This window comes from Pelmatolapia mariae, linkage group LG7 (assembly GCF_036321145.2).
Source record: "Pelmatolapia mariae isolate MD_Pm_ZW linkage group LG7, Pm_UMD_F_2, whole genome shotgun sequence".
In the NCBI taxonomy this organism is placed as follows: domain Eukaryota; kingdom Metazoa; phylum Chordata; class Actinopteri; order Cichliformes; family Cichlidae; genus Pelmatolapia; species Pelmatolapia mariae.
The window spans coordinates 14,087,501-14,106,352 of NC_086233.1; the positions used below are offsets into that span (position 1 = coordinate 14,087,501).

General features: G+C 40.3%; 1 protein-coding gene across 1 annotated transcript in view; it reads right to left on the minus strand.

Annotated features, from left to right (window-relative positions):
• zswim6 (zinc finger, SWIM-type containing 6) overlaps nucleotides 1-17,597 on the minus strand; it is a 56,185-nt gene extending 38,588 nt beyond the window's left edge. The window contains exon 1 of the mRNA XM_063478027.1: nucleotides 15,741-17,597. Coding sequence (XP_063334097.1) covers nucleotides 15,741-16,167 — 427 coding nt within the window. The 5' untranslated portion in view covers nucleotides 16,168-17,597. The remainder of the gene's footprint in view (nucleotides 1-15,740) is intronic.
• Nucleotides 17,598-18,852: the final 1,255 nt, after the last annotated feature.

An 18,852-nucleotide genomic window follows, 5' to 3' on the forward strand; every position in this document is an offset into this window, starting at 1 on the left:
ACATATTCATACACATGTGCTGCACTCAAAGGGCTTTACACAACTTGCCTCATTCACCCGTTCATACAAGCACTTTTTGCAATGCTTTTTCTATGTAAGTGCTTTCTGTCTAACATTCACACACATTCATACGCTGACGGGTGCATCGGAGAGCAACTTGGGGTTAGTATCTTGCCCAAGGATATTTGATATGGAGACAGCAGCAGCCAGGGATCGAACAACCAGCCTTCCGATTAGCAGATGACCTGCTGTACAGTTACTGAGGAACACTCAGTCCTCTAAAATATTAACATTGTATCTTTGACCACATGCGCCACGGCAATGACCAAAAATAACCAAGAAAAAAAGTCAATGTGGAAAGACGAGGCAGCTCAGACTGAGCGGATAAAGTTAACTTAGAGTTAAGTTGAATTTTTTTTTTGCTCCGGTGGGACTGTGCTGGTGCATCTCCAGCTGTTTCTGCATTTTGATTTCTCTTTAATGTCACCATTTTCCTTAACTGAATCAGTACACACCATCTCCTGAGATTATTGTCTCCGTCACTGCAAAAGAAAATAAAGGGGGGAAAAAAGACGACAATATATATACACACTACATGTGTAAGCAATGCCTTAGTAATGAAAAAGTGACTTGTGGAGAGGGGTAGAGAGGGGTAGAAGAATAGCAAGATGAAGCATGAAATTTTAGTGCTCTGTTATAGTACAAGGCTCAGAAGTATATCTAAAAGTTAAAATACTTACATTATTCTTATTTTTCTTACACAGTTGTTAGGAAAATTGTTACATAGATGTTATAGAGGACTCAAATTTGGTTGTGATTGGTTTATTTTGGGGGAAAAAATATAGCTCTTTTCCCACGACCTTCAACGGCACTCATGGCGTTCTTCAACCTCAGTTACACAAGCCTAGAGACCTGTCAGGGACCATCTGGTAACCACCAGTCACTGAAAGTTGATGTGAAATCAACTTGCTGGTAACCACAGTTCACCAGTAAAATGTGTGTAATCTGGGACCAGCTGGGAAGTGATTGTTGGTGGTTGCTGGAGGTCGGGGGCTGTTACGAGCATGAAATTGTTCGCAAAGAGATATATGGCGCTGTACCAAAGACCTGCTTGTGACTGTTCTGGTCACTAGCAGGTTACCACAGTCCACAGTCTGGTTTTTTTTTTTTGTTTTTTTTAAATAGAAGACACCTACTTGTTTCCAAACAGTCACAAACTCAAGCAGTAGTGAAACTGTGACAAGTGTGAAAGTGTGATCCAAACTGGAAATGAAGAACATTAGCCTTCAAATTGAAAGTTGCACCTTTTGAAATGTGCTGGTTGCAGCGACTTTTCAAGTTCCACCACAGCTCAGAGAGAAATAACCTTTTGATATCAAAAATTAAACTATCATTTTAGTTCTGACCAAAACCTCTTTGCAACCAATTTCACGTGGCAATAGCCAGCAACCTCCATCAACCACCCACCAAGTGGTTGGGGAATACAAATTTTTCCTAGACGGTTTGATGCTGCCAAGTCGCCAAACGGTGTCCACGCCTGCGTGACTGAGACTGAGGCCTAAGTTGCTGCTTATAAGGTCTTTGGACTTCATGAGAACTAAGAAAATTCATGAGGTATTCTAGTTTTACGCTGAACAACTTGTCAACAGCCAGTTGTTTGTCAGTTTTGGAAAAATGATAATAATAATAATAATATGCTCCGTTCCACTTTCCTTTGCCCAAACACAAATAAAGAAAATACATTTTTTTTAAACCCAAAACACTGGAAACATTGTGGTTTTTTTATATCCAGGAATTTCCCTGCTAGAATGTTGTTAGTACGCTATGATATTGAAATGATCATTACTTCTATTTATAAATAAAGTACTGTCACCAGGTGCACCCTATAACCAGCTGAAACGTTTAAAACAAATCCCTCACATTTCCCACTCAAATAAAGCCAAAAAAAAATCATTTCAAAGCATCATTAGAACAGAAGAAACTGACTCATACAAAAATAATCCTTCTATAAGGAATGCTCGGAAATTAGCACTTGTGTCACACTTCAGGCGCGCTTATAGAACAGAATGTTGTGGTTTGCGTCACAAGTTAGCGAGGGTGGTCTCTGCCCATGCAGCTACCCTCAGAAAATCCCGAAAACTATTCTAATTGCCATCAAACCACATCTTTATTGATATATGCTGAGGTGTATAAAGTCATCATTGGGGGAGCAGGGGAGATTGTCGACTGTCATCTTTATATACACCACTACACCAATAATGACTCTTTCTACTCGCTATGGTGAAAATGAAATATGTGGGTGGTGCAAAGCTTTAAAGGGTGAACTAAACCAAAAGTCTAACATGTCCACAAAAAACCCCAACAAAAAAACCTTAAGGTATATGTGCAAAGTCTAGTCTGCCAGATTCTGCAGCACCAGCAAACAAGGTTTTCTTTTCAGGAAGCACTGTGACCATTGACCTCTGCACTAACACCAGTTGATTCCTTGAGGTTACAAAAAGCCTGACGACAGCAATATAGGCTGTGCGTATATATGGCAGTAAATTTAAAACAGATCTCGCCTTTGTCAGGTGTTTCTTTTAGAATGTATGCAACTAAGACTCCTTGAGTTTTACTAACATTTGCATCTTGCAAGTCAAAAGAGCATCACTGAAGCGGCATCACATGAACGATATAAGTGACTAAACCAAACCAAATGTGGCTGCGCCAACCCTTTCCAGTAAGCGTATTTTCATATCTCACTTTTCACACACTGTGTTTGAATACATTTCTACCAAAGTAAACCCGGAGACATCAAAAAGAGAGAACTAAAAGGGCACAGTTCCCTTATACTGTGTGTTCAAGTAAATGATGACTCAGAGTTTCTGAATCATTATGACAGTTGTGTTCTTTAAATGCTGTTCAGCTGATGCAGATGTTCTCTGAGTTTGCTTGAATTATTCTCAGTGGAAAAAAAAAAAAAAGAAAACACACACACACACACACACACACACACACACACACACACACACACACACACACACACACACACACACACACACACACACACACACACACACACACTTTAGAAGTTTAGAAGTTTCTAAAAAAAAAGGAAAGTCCACTTGAAACATTGCATTGAGACACTGGTATGTAAGCATGCTGTACATCATATATAAGCTCTGTGTATACTGTTGAGTTCAATGTTTCAAGCTTTTATTTCTTTCCTTATTGGAGATTCTGATCTGTGTTTTAATATAAGTACACACTGGTGTATGTGTTGTCGTTGTTGTGCAATTTAAAGGCCCGTCAAAAGACAGAATGGCAAACCAGGCTGTGCTCTTAAAGCAGTGGTTCATGCTCTACTTGTTCATATATAAATAAATCAACACTCAATCAAAAACCGATCGAATGCAACATGCGTGTTGAACTGTTAGCCTGACGACATGCCCTGTGCTTGCTTTTGTCTAAGACCAACTGTTTAACTGTCGCAGTGTACCGTAACGTCACAAACGGCATGCCTCCAGGAGGAAAAGAATGCTTTCCTACAGCGTCACAGCAGAGGAGGGGCCCCTCGCTGTCAAAACAGGATGCAGGTCACACCTTATCATGGCAGCGCATCAAACCAGAGTTACACACCCTCAGCCTCATTTCTGTTTGGGCTAAACACACAATACGGCTTGCTCAACATTTCTGGAGCGAGAATATGTGTGTGCTTAAAGAGCAGGTGTGACAGGACTGTAAAATAAACAACACTATAATCACAACGAGCTACTGTCCAACTGATCACTCTGCAGGTATTTTGGTTTCTGTTGTCTCGCCGTTCCTCTGCTATCTGTCTGAACACCTCCTCTTTCTGCATCTCAGTCACCAGCTGGAGCAGCCTTGCTGCTCACTGGCTGCTTAAACCAGTACTAACTCACTCTCCTTTAACACAATGAAGCGTTTTACATGAGAATGTTTTCTTTTGCAGTTCTACTCCACGTCATTTCCTTTTATTCCATTGCTACATCTTTGGTTAGTGGCTACGGTTAGTTAAACGGTTAATCGGAAACAGACTCAAATGGCAAGTGTTTTGGCAATCAACTGATTATTTAGGTCATTTGGCAAGAACAGAATGGCAGAAATTTGTCATTTCCAGGTTCTAAAATCAATCGTTGGGGTTTGGAACAACTGCTTAAAAAAACAAACAAACAAACAAAAACAACAACAACAACAACAACAACAACAAAAACACACACAAATAAAAATCCCCAAGACTTTTAACCCTCAGAGATATAAGACGTCATCAGCCACAGCCACAAACTCTAGCTGTAAACCTGAGCAATCATACTGTATGTAATTTTTGTAACACATCAAAAGTATTTGAACCTACCCCCTAAATAAATTTTGAAAAAAAAGTTCTCTTTTGCCTTTATCCAAAATACAGAGTTAGGGTAGGTTAAAGGACCAATGAGTGTTCACTCCGAGGCAATACCAAACTACTGTATCTAAAATTACTCTAATGACTCTAGAGCTAGTAATAAAGTTCTAGAGTGCAATCAAAGAGTGTGTCCAAACCTCACTAATTAATGCATTACCTTCTGGTCAATTTAAAAAAAAAAAAAAAAAAAAAAGACGGGGTTGAAAGGAAGAAGAAAGAAAGGAAAAGATAGATAAGTAAGGGGAAAACACAAGAGCGTGAATTTAGGTAAATAAGCAAATCTTGTAGCACCAAAGAAGTATAAAAGAAGAAGTTTGGTCATCTTCAAATATCAATAACTGTATCAGAATTAATGATGTAATTTTTCTTCAGGACTCTGAGTGCATTTTGTTGATAATACTTCTGTGCTTTTACTTTAGAGGGAGTTGGAACACTTCTCCAGCGTGCAGTTGCACACATTCATCTAATCAGCCCTCCCTCCCTGCTCTGCCGCCGCTCCCTGCTTTAAACTGCATTAAAGCCCAGTCGATGCGGTTTTCAAGTGCATCCCGTTTCCATCGCAAGTACTGACATTACTCATCTTTAACAGATGAAAACAATGACTCAACTTGTAGACGCATGCCAGGCATACCCAGTTTGTGCAGAAATAAACTGGATGACTTAGCAGGGCTTGTGAGAACTTGTGTCATCCCTGAGGTGAAGTTGTATAAGCAATTAAAGCAACTGATAGACGAGTTCATTCAAATTATTGCAGTTTCATCATATTGCTATCACTTAAAGGCACGCTCCGGTGTTTCTACACATAAAAGAGCAGTCTCATGTAGAGCACCACTTTAACGGTTGTATGAAACACCCAGTCATTCCTTTATAGTTATCATGTTTGACAGAAAACATGCAGTACAAACTGCTTTTCTACAATTTGATGGTCTAACAGAAAGAAAAATATACTATGCAATATTAGGGCACTGATGAACAAAAAGACTCAAGAGTTTCTTTCCTAAATTAAAAAAAAAAAAGAGTCTAAAAACAAAAATACTAAAGACCACCTAAAGCTGGTTTTAGAATCTGCATCTTAAATCAATTCCCTTTTAGCTTGTTAGTCAGTGTTTTTAAATGGCTTTGATTGGCTTCTTCTATAATGCAATTGAGGATCATCAGTAGAATATTACTTTGACGAGGCAACATAAAAGAGAAAAATGTTATTTCTTTATATAAAATTTATTTTAATGTATTACTGTGAAAGATATAAATGAATGAATGAAGTCATACAAGCTGAAAATAATTGGGTTGTCTTTGATTTAACTGTAACCAATAGTTTAAAAGTCAATTTATTAAACTATCATAACATACAAGAATATAAAAATGCCAGATACTGTATTAAATGATTTTAACTTAAAAAAAATTGAAGTAGAAATGGTATAAAATGTAATGGTATAAAACAAGAAAGAGTTTAGGAAAATACATTTCCTAATTAAGAATCTGAGAATATGATTTAGTTCCCCCATCCCTAATTCAAGTAACAATAAAAGAACATTTGAAAATGGCAATACAGAAAAATGGCTCCCAGTATACAACTCTATGAAAGACACCTGAGAGCGTAAAGAATATGTAAGAGTCTGTGTGTTTGAAACTGACATATGAGATATTTCAGCTTCTACTGGTTTCATTTTTGTTGTATGCTGGTTTTAGAAAACAGCATACAACACATAACAATTTCCTTCAGCACAAAGTACAGAGTTCATATAGCTAGTCTGGTCCAGCGAACACTGCACCATCCAAACAATAGGCAGCCAATCTTCATAATGATTGGTATTTCTGGTTGAAAAGTAAACTGTTCATTCAATGTTTTTTCATCAGGAAATATTTTCACATTAGATCAACAATAAGCTCAAGTCCTCAGACAAATAGTTTCAGGACGAGCCTTAAAACCTGGTTCTACTTGTCCAAGTTTCAACATGACGTACTTTTAAAGCTCCAAGGCACTCGTATATATGAGTCAGTGAAACTTGGGAGCTGTGATGAAGTTTGGGGAAAAGCCCGAGATGACAGTTGGACCAGGAGAACAAGATCATTTGCTTGTTATTACAGATGCAGACAAAAGTGCCAAGGTGGAGCATGCAAAGAGGCGGAATAATAAACTGAAAGTAGGCGGGAGATCCAGAGTAAAGACAGGAGACAGGAAGTAAATAGTCACGGGTACAGCAGTCAATGGTTTTACGTTATTTCACACACAGTCTGGGTACTTTGTGAATTTGACTAAGCAAACACTTTGACAACTTCTCTCTCGGAGTCAAACATGCACAGACATATAGATAATGAGAGCAGACGGTAGAATCGTTATCTAGCAGAGCAGGTTCAAACGCAGGAAAGACGCACACCGATACTTAAATTTGAATCCACCCCATCATTCCTACATATAGACTACAATGATAATCCAGCTAATCTGCATGCTTTTACATTACACACAGGGCATATTTTGAATATAATTTTGGAAACAATGCCGAAACTAAGCTTCAAGATTCCGGGTGGACATTTGATGGCTACTAATGAGAAGAGACCTACTCTAAATTTCCATAACATTTGTGTATTAAGTGTTTCTAATCACCTTTTTTTGTAGGAGTCTTTCCTCTGAGTTTATTAAACACTCACAGGTATGACACATGTTAGCTGTGCACCAGTGGGATCTACGTGTGTGCCACCACCAGTGAACTAGGGTGTTACTTTTATTAAGTCTATTCTGTTTGCTAAAGAGAAAAATACTCACTTAGTAATTTTGTTAATTTCAAGTCAAAGTATTTGCAGTAGTGATTACTCTCATCATTATTAGTTTTATTATTGCGAGGCCATCTCTCTAATCATCCATAATTTACAAAATAAAACGTCATTTTGATATCCTGCACTAAAGATGCTGTGCTTAAATAAAGTAGTGTAACACCTGGAGAGATTAAATGAACAATTACAGCAATTACATAGGAATTTGCTAATTAATTTGACAAATATACAATGATCCCATCATTTCCCTTTTCAGTACAACTCCAATAAGTTTATACCTTATGCATTAAAAATGAAGCATTAGAAGTCTCTCTGACAGTTGTAGCACCTCCATACACCAACACAGATACTGGGTCAGTTACATTACCTCACCTCTATGTGAACCAGGACATTATTGCTGGGGAATCTTTTACGGCTTAAAAAAAATCAAGTCAAATCAAATCAAATCAAATGCACATGTCTTTGTCCAGATAAGTGCACAAAATAACTCCAAGGCTACAAAAGGATATATTGTATAGGTAGAGGAAAGGAGCATCAGTCTTCATTAAGCATGCTCTGGTTGTGAGCTAAGGTAATAGCCTCTGATTGATGATAGCTTTAAGTTCCCATTAAAAGGTAAGCATTGCTCATAAGCAGTCTCTGATCAGCGCTGAGGCTGTGAGAGGTTAGTCGCCTGCTCTACAGAGACAAAAGCTTCTCTTTGGTCTGCAACAGTGATCACGAGCCCCTTGGCGTCCTCTTTATGAGAACAGGAAAGACTGTTTTGCTGTGATGACCTCAGAAAATCCTGAGTTTGAAATGCTCCAAGCACTTCACCTGTTAACTAAAGTGCTCTGTTTGCAGATATGCAGTGAGCCAAAGGGCCATCGTCCTCAGGGACCACTTCACGCTGGTGCCCCATGTTCCCATACAGCTGTAGCAATGGCAGGCTTTGACTTGCTGAGACAGTGTGAGGTTGAATAGCACTCCCCAGACACTGCCAAGAAAAGACACCACTACAGACTGTGGAAGGCAGAGGCTGTTCTACAGCTGAAACAATTAGCTAATTGATAACGAAATCTATTTCCCAAGAAAACAAACAAAAAAAACAAACAGATTAGCTACTTCTTAACAGTGTGCTGAATTTTTTTGTCTCACATGATAGAACTGCAAATAACAAAAGAATTATCCAGCTAATCGTTTTCTTAATCGACTGATTATTTTGTTTATTAAGAAGACAATTTTTTAATAACAAATAAAATAAAATATCGGAAACCCTTCAGACTCAGCTTAGCTTTGTTTGCTAGACAAAGATAACAAAGCTACACATTTGTGAAGTTTGGCCAAATAAATGTTAATTGAAGCTTTTTTCTCTAAATAAATTGATTTATTAAAAATACATGGTTATAAATATGAATGGGACTAAACATCAATCACTGACGCTCTAAATTGGAATAAAATATAACTATAACTACCGTAAATAAATTATGAATTTCACAACAGTAGTCAGACAAAAGGAGGAATATGAAGATGTCGCTTTGGCCCCTAGGGGAAAATTGTGATGGGCATTTTTCACTATTTACTGACACTTTATGGAGCGAATGATAAATCACTACAATAATGAGCAGATGAATTCCTAATGAAACACTAGCAGCAGCAGCAGCAGGAGCATGATATGGACAGGTGAACATGTTGGGCTACAAGAATGACAATGAGAACAAAACAGGATTTATTGAGCCAATCGAGTCAGGCGGAGGTAAACTAGTTACTCCCCTCCTCCATCCGCTGCTCTTCTCCGCCGCCTCTCCTCTCTGACAAGCTGAAGGTTAATGACGAAGGGATGCGGCAGAGGAATACAGATCAGAAACACTAAACTAGCCATAGTAAGAGATTTGCAGAATTACCTATATACCAACATATTTATATTACATACCTACGGACATGGAGTGTTTGTTTTTTTTTGTTGTCATCAATATCTGTTTTGAAAAGTCCCCCGAAAATCTCTAAAAATTAGCATGTAATTACAGCTTGTTAAGATGCAATGTTGTTCAAAAATCTTAGCAACTATAGGCTGTATATAAAAGATGGTCTCCACCATGAGGTCAAACATTAGCTAAAAAGCTTCCACCGAGTGTCTTGATGTATGCTCAATCATCCAGGTAAGGAAATCCCAGAAAGCTGATTCTGTTCATCTGGATGCTGTGTTTTCAGTGGGAGAAAAGTTTTCGTCTCTCATCCAAGTGACTTCTTCGGTCTTTCTCTCGTCCATATAAACAGAATCGAATTTCTGGGACTCCCACTGAGTATTTTCACCACCACCATCTTGTTCTGAATAATAGTTAAGTTTTTACTGACATCAAGAGACTAAATGGCCATTTTCCCTTAGTAAAACTGGGTGTTTTCCTTTTGGAACCAGAGGAGTTCCCTCCTGCTGAAATGCAAGTTTAAAGATATTTCCTTGGCTTCATTTTTCAGACTTGGAAGCAAGTCCATCCTTTATATACAGTTTATGAGAGAAACCCAAAGCAAATTCAATCCCATCCAGCTATTCCAAATCTTACTGAAACACCAATTGTACATCTCCAAGAAATGCACTGTTTCCTCCTGTTTCAGTAATGTTAGCTTAAAACTTCCAACACTCAGCTGAGCTACAAATTTGTGATTCTTTTCTTTTCTTTTTTAAAGATATAGCTCTTCCGTAGGAAAAAAAAAAAGAGAAAAAAAAGATGTGCTTTGGCCAAAAACTATTTTTGGTTTCTCTTCACTGGCAGTTGCTGATAAATGGGAAAAATACAGTACTAAAAGAACAAGCCAAACAAAACTCTGCATCAGCTGAGCCTCTGCCATCCATGTGGAAACAGAAATGACCTGAAAAATACCTGGGCACTACTCCAAGTCTTCAACCAGCAACAACAACCCCACTGAAACCAACTCTGCTGTAGGACATCAACACCCACTGCTCGACGCTTTGTTTTTTAATCTCACGCAGGTAGGCTCACTATGCTGTAAAACCATTTTTCAAAATGGCAAGGTTTGCCAATGGCTGCTTTCACAGCATGCGCCCAATGTTGCTCCAATAAAAATTGATCTTGCAGAGAAGAAGCATATTGAGGTCCTATGCACAGACTATTAATGCTGATCAACAAGCTAAAAGGCTGAGTGTGGTCGTCCCTCGGCATACTTACAAGGCTTTGCATCATTCAGTAGGTGTGCCCCAATTCATTGATTCTTCATAAAATTGCAGATGAGATCCAGTAATGAGTGAACACGAGAAAGGCCCGAGGCTTCATGTAAGCATCTGCATATGTGTGTATGTGTATGTGAAGAAAAAGCAGTGCTTTCATTTATGAGAGCACGCTGGATTTTTAACCTTAAAAATACAAAGGTTAGGAATAGGTTTGGAACCACTGGACTACAGAGGTTCAGGATCTGTACCTAGCTGTATCCACCTCTACCGCCTGATGCATCACTCCACTGATAATAGCTGTGTAATTTCACTTTCAAAAGGGTTCAGAATACAGAAGTGGCTGCAAGATTTCTGCACCTGCTTACAAATGCACAAAGCACAAAAAGAACAAGCACTGAAATTACAAAAAGGAGGGGGGAAAGGGGAGAAACAAGAGGCAAATATATAAAAGGACTATTTCTTTGAACCACTGTGGCTTAGGGGGGTAGTTTGAGCTGCCTGTACTTCGTCTGAAGGACCTGGGCACTTCTATCACCACTGACCATCAGCAGGAAGCTGCACCTCCTCAGAAGACCGCTGAACTAGAACAGGCAAAGTTTGGGCTGGACTTCAGCCGGCTCCAGTGATTACAGAAGTGCACCAGTGATAGTCGAGTGTTAATGCTGCCTGCAGACTCAAACCTTACCCAACATCTGAGCTCAGAAACAGAGCTGCCTGAATATCACATGATGAAATGTGAGGAAAACTACACGCGCTCACACAAGCCCGGTGGACATGCTGGCAGTCATCACTGCCTATCAACCCTCCTGACTATGAAGCAACAAGCCAGTGACAGACTTGAGGGCTGAGTCTCAAATTCTGCACTTCAGTGTACAAAATGACAGTAATGGTGACATAAATGTCAGGAAATGGTGGAAAATGCCAGTTTTCCAGAAGCCAGGGTGACATCTTCAAAAGTCCAAAACCTAAACGACTGTTGCCATTTTTTGCTTGAAAGATTATTAATCAGTTATCAGATAAGTTAACTAAGATCCTGTTCTTTTCAACATCAACACTCTTGTATCTCAGTAATAAGTGGAACGTGTCATTTATTATGCAGGAAAAAGTGGTTAACTAAGGATTATTTACAAGCTTCTGCATTATGAAAGTGTACATTAACACGCAGTTCCATCTGCTTGTAGAATGATATTAGCTAGCTCAAACACACAGTATCTAGTGGTTACATTTTATAGCAAGTATTGCATTTTTTCTCTCATGTGCATCGTTTGACTTTTTGAATGAACAAAAACAGCGTGGCACTGTGCTGGACATTTATTTGTTGTTTTCTGACCATGAGCAGCTTAAACATTAATCAGAATCATCTTTATTTATAAAGCTAACTCTCAATTTTCTTTCATTCCAGGCTGAGCAGAGAAGCAAGAAGAAGAAAGAGGGGGGAGGGATTTCCATTTTCCCATAAACAACAAGTATTGAATACCAACAGCATCGATATTTCAAAGACCTCTGACCCAGTGTAGTTGAAGCAGATGGAAGTAAATCAACAAAGGATGAGGGAAAGAGAGAAGTGCTTCTAAAGTCTAAGTTCAGTGTAAGTTATGAACCTGACCTCCTGAAAAGTTCAAGCAGCTTAAATGCAAGCTAATAACTGGGAAACGCAGGTACCAAACACATTACAGCACATGTTTTCTCGCCATATGTAGAATTTCACATACACATATACATATAGATGTGTCTCCCTGCCCAGGTAAATGTGATGCTGTTCACAGCTGTGATATTTTTTCTACTCCCTAAAATAACCATGCTCAGTGCAGACGCACTGCAGCCTATACTTCAGCTCAAAGCTATACTTCAGCTCAGACTTGCACTCTGTGAACTGATGTCAATAAAATGCTCTACGTCATGTTTACAGCGAAAACCTCAGGGTGCAGGAGGCAGCAGCCAATATTATTATTTAGCAGCCATTATTATTTATACACTTTCATAAATAAGCAATTAGTCCCTTCAATACTGACCACAAGACTGAAATCTTGTCTCCATTTCAACATCAAGGAAGTGTTATTGAGAAATGCTAGCAAAGAGGTTCTACAGATATCAGCAGTTCACAGGTAGAGCCTCAGTGATTTGGTCCCCTGATCCCTCTGTCAGGGTACTCATATTATATCTTTCCCCTATAGGATGATCTATAAATAAATCTGCTGAGCCTTCAACTTGATCTAATACAATCACAAGATAATCTATTAATTTGGACTTTTAAGCCAAATTATTAACTACAAAACCCATGAAAAATACTTTCAGCATTCCTTTATGTTTAGTTCTAATTATAAAACGTTAGCATACAATATCCGCAAGCTCGCTTTACAATGTTGGCATGTAGACACTACTATTGGGGGCATTTTCAGGGCTCCACTTTACAGTGGGTACCTCCGAGCATGAAGAACTACTGGATGTGACAATGCTAACTGGTTAAACTTGAAGAAGACAACAAGCGGCAATAGAATAAGCAGTGTTACCTTCTCAAGCATTGCTATTAGCATCATAAAATTAATCAGCAAAGGCTAACACAACAACAACAACAGCATTACAGCAGCTGTGGCAGTTCTCGGTTGTTTTGCTGCTTTGGCAACATTCAGTACTGACAATGCAGTTGAAGCTATCACAAAATTATTATATCAACTCGTGAGTCTGATTAGTTTTACATCAAAACCAATGAAAAGAGAATTGGTGGTCATTAGCAATATCACCCTCCCTCTGAACCCGTTTTGTGTTCCTGGAGAAGGTGCCTACAGCCTCTAACGATGAGAGATTTCACTAATCAAATCAAAGCTAGTACAACAGACCAATGGCGGGGTGTAGACTACATATTGGCACAATTTTGGCTGGTTGTGTCGAACAACGGGTATTCGCAACGTTTACCCAACAATACTACTTCTAATGTCTTCTAATTTCTGTTCCCCTTCTGCGTCTATTTTCTTGTTCCGTAACTCAAGAAATCTTTGCACAAGTTGTAGTTTCTTCACACAGGATGCATTTCTGACTTTTGACCACAAACTGAATTAGACCCTGACCCTCATAGCCTACTTCTAACAACTAGCCTTCAAACCCTACCTAAACCTACTCAACCCTCAAACCTAAACCGTAACCATAAATCTAATCCTAAACAGTAACCTGAAACATTGACCCTAAACCTGACCCCAACATATCAGAATATCTGATACTTGGTTTTTGAAAAGCCAAATTAGGGCCATTTTTCATCGCTGATAACTTTCACAAAGATAATAATTTAAACTGTAATTTACAATTGGTAACAGAAGATAACTGCGTTGTAGTGTAACAGGTCATCTGGAGCAGTTCAATAAAATGACCACAAACTACGATATAGACTACAAAAAGGTAATAAAGCAGTCATCAGGTCTACACCTGAGAAGCTACACTGTCTGTTTTATCAAGAAAAAAAAATGTCTAAATTGATCTTTGCTCAGATTAACAGTGCAGGTCTATTGTGGAGCGTGAGGCTCCGCAGCGCATGTGTGCCAATTCATTTCCTCAAGGTCTGCTGCAAGAAAACCTTCCTCCTCCGGTGCAGCCCACATGTGGGGAGATTACATCTTTTATTTATCACTTCTTGGCTCTATTTTTCCAGCAAATTCCAAGCTGGGGTGCAATCAGCCAAGAAAGCCTCCCTGTGTGTGTGAGCGTTTGGGATGTGCGGACTACTGTTATTCCTCTTTGTAAGAATGCACATCGAGCCCAGATTCAGTTTCATTCCTGCAGAAACATTTCCCAATATCTGGGAACATAGGCCTCTTGTTTTGGCAGGGGAATGTGTTGTGAGTGCGTATTCACAAATACACAATGCCCACATGAACCGCCTGCATTTGATGGTGGAGGGGGGGGTAGGCGAGGGATGGATCATGCAAGCACTCAGATTCCATTACAATTCAAATTAAGCACATGGAGTAATGGGATTACAGCCCTCAGAGATTCGTGAACTCACAGGTGACAAACTGTAGCACGGTCACAGCTTCCCCGCTGACCAAACTGAGGGCTGTCTTCATTAAAGTGAGATCTTCAGATATGCACAAAGACACAACCCAAACTGGCTGCAGACTGGTGTGAATCATGGCCCATTTAAGAAGAATCTCCGTGCCAGTATACTTTCTCTTTCCAAACCTCTTCTACTTAACAAGGGAGTGAAAAGATGCTTTTGTTTGCTCTTCTTTTGCTGGCAACAGGAAGCTTGAAAGACACAAATGAACATGTAAATAGGAACAAAGTGCCAAACTCACAATGGAAATGGTGGGCATTTGATATGTGTGCTGGGTAATTAAAATCTCAAAGAACCTCTTCGGAGAGGGGAAAAATGACACTAAATCAAGCACTGATTCATGCTGCTGGAGGACTAAAGTTGTCAAGCACAAGCATACAGGTGTCTGTTCCTGTTTCACTTGCTCTCAGTGGGTTATAAACAAGATCACGTACGGTAATTCTCAGCTTCTTTTCATAAAAAAGAAAAAAAATATATATATACTTTTTTTCTTGCCTTTTAAAAAAACCAGAACTCTAAAACCTTCCCGTCACTCCTCTAGATCTAAATATAAGACATCAATAGTGCATACTTGTCTCCTTTCCAGTGCAGCAGGTCGTGTTTATCAGCTTCTCACTGCTACACAATGCTGATCAAACTGTATGCAGGCTGTCAAAGCCACAATGCATGCTCAACTATCATTATTATTCAACAGCATATCAATTGTGCCACAAAGAACAACTCATTCAAATGTAATGTGTGTCAGTTGGGACCCAACCCAGCTGAACACTTCCCTTATTACTCAATAGTTTTATGTAATCTTTTAAAACTGATTTTAAAGGTCAGACGGTATTTGAACAGGCTCTTTTCTCATGATATTTGATACAGAAAAAATAAAGCTCTAACGCAACTAAATGCTTCTTCCCGAGTCACGTCAACGCAGTCACTAAGTGATCCAAGCCAGCCGGAGGACAGTAAAATCGTTTTATTTGTCATTAATATGACAAAGTTTCGCAGTTCATTCTGACGCTGCTGAGGTGTGATGTGGGGGGAAAATCCTCTTTTGTTTTATTTTCAGCGTAGTCTGTATTTTAAGGCTTTTTTTCACATTCAAACTAGCCCCGAGCTAAACAGGATTTAAATGCCTCAGTCACACATTCCCATTCATGCACCCAGCAGATTTAAAGCCCCATTGTAGCCTCTCCGCGAGTCTGTCGCCCTTTGTTGTCAAACCCTGTCACTTTACCTCCTCGTGTTAATCGACACATTCTCGCGCATCGACATTAAATCTCTCCTCTTGCTCTTTCTGTTCTCGACTGAAATTGTCCGGTTGTTTCATTTTTGTCCGTAGAGCCCAGTATCGCCACATCACTCACCGACTTGGAGTACGTTGTCCACGCAGCCGCTCTCCAGCAGAGCGATGCCCCGTCGGAAAGGCAGCCGCGTCTCGTCGCCGCTCTCCCCGCTACTTCCGATCTCATCTCCGCCAGTGTTGAACGACGAATACATGCAGATCTCACGCTCGCTCCTCGGGAAAGACCAGTACACGATCCGTCTCTGGACGGGCTCCGGGATCCGCTCGAAACGCTCCTCTACCCTCTGAAACGGCCACTTCTCGGCGACTTTCCTCGCCGCGATGTCCAGGAGGGTCTCCGGACTCTGGGTTCTGCTCGATTCGCCCTGGGTTGCCCCCGAGCTGCCGCACGGCGCCCCCGCGGCCCGCTGGCCTTGTCTACATGTTGAGCCGTAGCCCGGTCTACAGCAGAGCCGCTTGGCTGGGGGCTGCTGTACGCGCTCCGCCATGATAGCTCCGCTTTAACGGCGACGGAGGAAGTCAACGCACCATATGAACGGGATGGGGAACGGAAAAGGTTACCCACGGTCTGATTGTTGGCCGTGTATGGCCAAATCATCCTTTTATGGCAACATGGGGCAGGGCTTCGGCGAGCTTGTCAAACCCCTTTGTTGACAAATTAAGAGAAGGCGGGGTCTGCGGGGCAAGCTCCGTGCTGAGGACTGCCAGGAGGGCGGAATTCCCGTCCGGCCCTAGTCCTTTGAGAGCCAGATTTCAGCCCAGAATGTTAACTTTGGAAACGGTGTAGTTGTATTAAGGAGCTACTTCAGACGGTGGTTTTACCGGTTGGCGTTCACATTTACTAGGGACGGAGAAGAGGGGGCTTTGTCTTTCGGTGAGGTGGATCAGGCGGATGAAAGCTAGGTGCCAATGGGCGGTTATTCGCCTGTCAACACTCGAGCCTCGTGGTTTGAGGGGGGGAGGGGGCAATGAACGCAGCACCGCCCCATGTGACGTTTACGGTCCACTGGAATGTGGGGCGTTTAAAGGAAACGTAACTGCTTCGTGAGAGGTATGGAAGTCAATTTTTGACAAAAGAAACACGAAATCTAGTTATGAAAAAAATAGTAAGGCTACGTCATGTTGTATTTGAAATTACCTGCTGATTAAAGAACCACTACTCTGTATATGTTTGCTTCTAATGTTAACCAGATGCTGAGAATTGTGACATCTGTAACATGAATGCATGAGAAGAAAAAGGGGTTGTGGTGATGGTGTAAGTAGGCAATGGGTTGTCATTTATTCACATTGAAAAAGACTGCACCAAAATCAAAAATAAACTAATTTAAAAGTAGTCTGCTTATTAGATATATCTACTCGTTAATTGATGGTGCCAGAATGCTATTTGAGATCATCCCAGCTAATTTTAACGCCTGAATGGAATAGTATCATACATTGGCTTCACCAGAGCCTGGACCTCATCATTACTGAAGCAGTGTGGGATCATCTTGATAGAGAATGGAACAAAGGGCAGCCAACATCTGAAGAAGAACTTTGCAAGAGCTTTTGTCCCTTTTAAAGACTGGAGAACTATTCTTGAAGACTGTTTAATGACATTTCAAGACAATTTGCTCAACACAGTCTAACTGTGTTGAAGAATAAAGATGTTCATATCAAAGATTGACCTTCAAGCTCATTAGAAAAAAAAATCAGTAGACTGCTGCATCTGTTTTAATGTTTTTCAGTTTTGCCAACAAAATATAAAGAAATGAGGGGTGGCTTAAGACCTGTGCACAGTACAATACATAGATAAGATGTGCACTGTGAGAACACATATCTGAGCCCCAGTTATGAACGGGAGTACAAAGACCAGAACCGGCTTGAACAAGTTTTAAAGCTGCAAAAAGAGCAGTTTTGGGGGGGTTTTGTATTGTGTTTAAAGTATTTAAATAATCATTAAAGCTTGTGCAAATCTTTTAAAAATGTAATATCTGTGTTTCTCTATTATTCGTTGCTGCCTTTCTAGGACAGAACAGCAGGTTATACTGAAATGAAAACTCCTGGCAGCCCCATCCAAAGATGTTTGATATCTCCTTTTGATCAGCAACTGGGGAACATTTAAGACACAAATTTAAACAGTTTTACTTGAGCATAAACACACTATTTGTCACCATAATGGGCTTATCTGTCACTTTTCTCTTCCAGTTACAGTACCACCTGCTGCTCCTGCAGGACAGAGTTATCAGCAGCCTCATTTCAGCACACTTGCTCCATGCTGTGTAAATGATTTAGGCCCCCTGGTTGACAATCTTGAGTATTGTCTCATTTTACCCTGCAGACAGCACAGAAGAAGCACAGTAATGGCTGAGTCTATTCACTCAGCATGGTGGGAACACAGTGGGTGGGCTGGGAAAGAGAGACAGCAGCACAGACCATGGCACACTCTGTTGAATAAGACAGTACAGGCCTCTAGCATTTGACTCTGTGCTCATTTTTCAGGCATTTGACCAAATCTATCTTATTATTTAAGATCTATCAAGGTCTTAAATAATCAGGCCCCATCATATCTTAATGACCTTGTAGTACCATATGACCCTATTAGAGCACTTCGCTCTCGCACTGCAGGCTTACTTGTTGTTCCTAGAGTATTTAAAAGTAGAATGGGAGGGAGAGCCTTCAGTTTTCAGGCCCCTCTTCTGTGGAACCAGCTTCCAGTTTGGATTCGGGAGACAGACACTATCTCTACTTTTAAGATTAGGCTTAAAACTTTCCTTTTTGCTAAAGCATATAGTTAGGGCTGGACCAGGTGACCCTGAATCCTCCCTTAGTTATGCTGCAATAGACGTAGGCTGCCGGGGGATTCCCATGATGCATTGAGTTTTCCTTTCCAGTCACCTTTCTCATTCACTATGTGTTAATAGAACTCTCTGCATTGAATCGTACTTGTTATTAATCTCTGTCTCTCTTCCACACCATGTCTTTATCCTGTTTTCCTTCTCTCACCCCAACTGGTCACAGCAGATGGCTGCCCCTCCCTGAGCCTGGTTCTGCCGGAGGTTTCTTCCAGTTAAAAGGGAGTTTTTCCTTCCCACTGTCGTGAAACTGCTTGCTCATAGGGGGTCATATGATTGTTGGGTTTTTCTCTGCATCTGTTATTATAGAGTATACTGTACAATATAAAGCGCCTTGAGGCG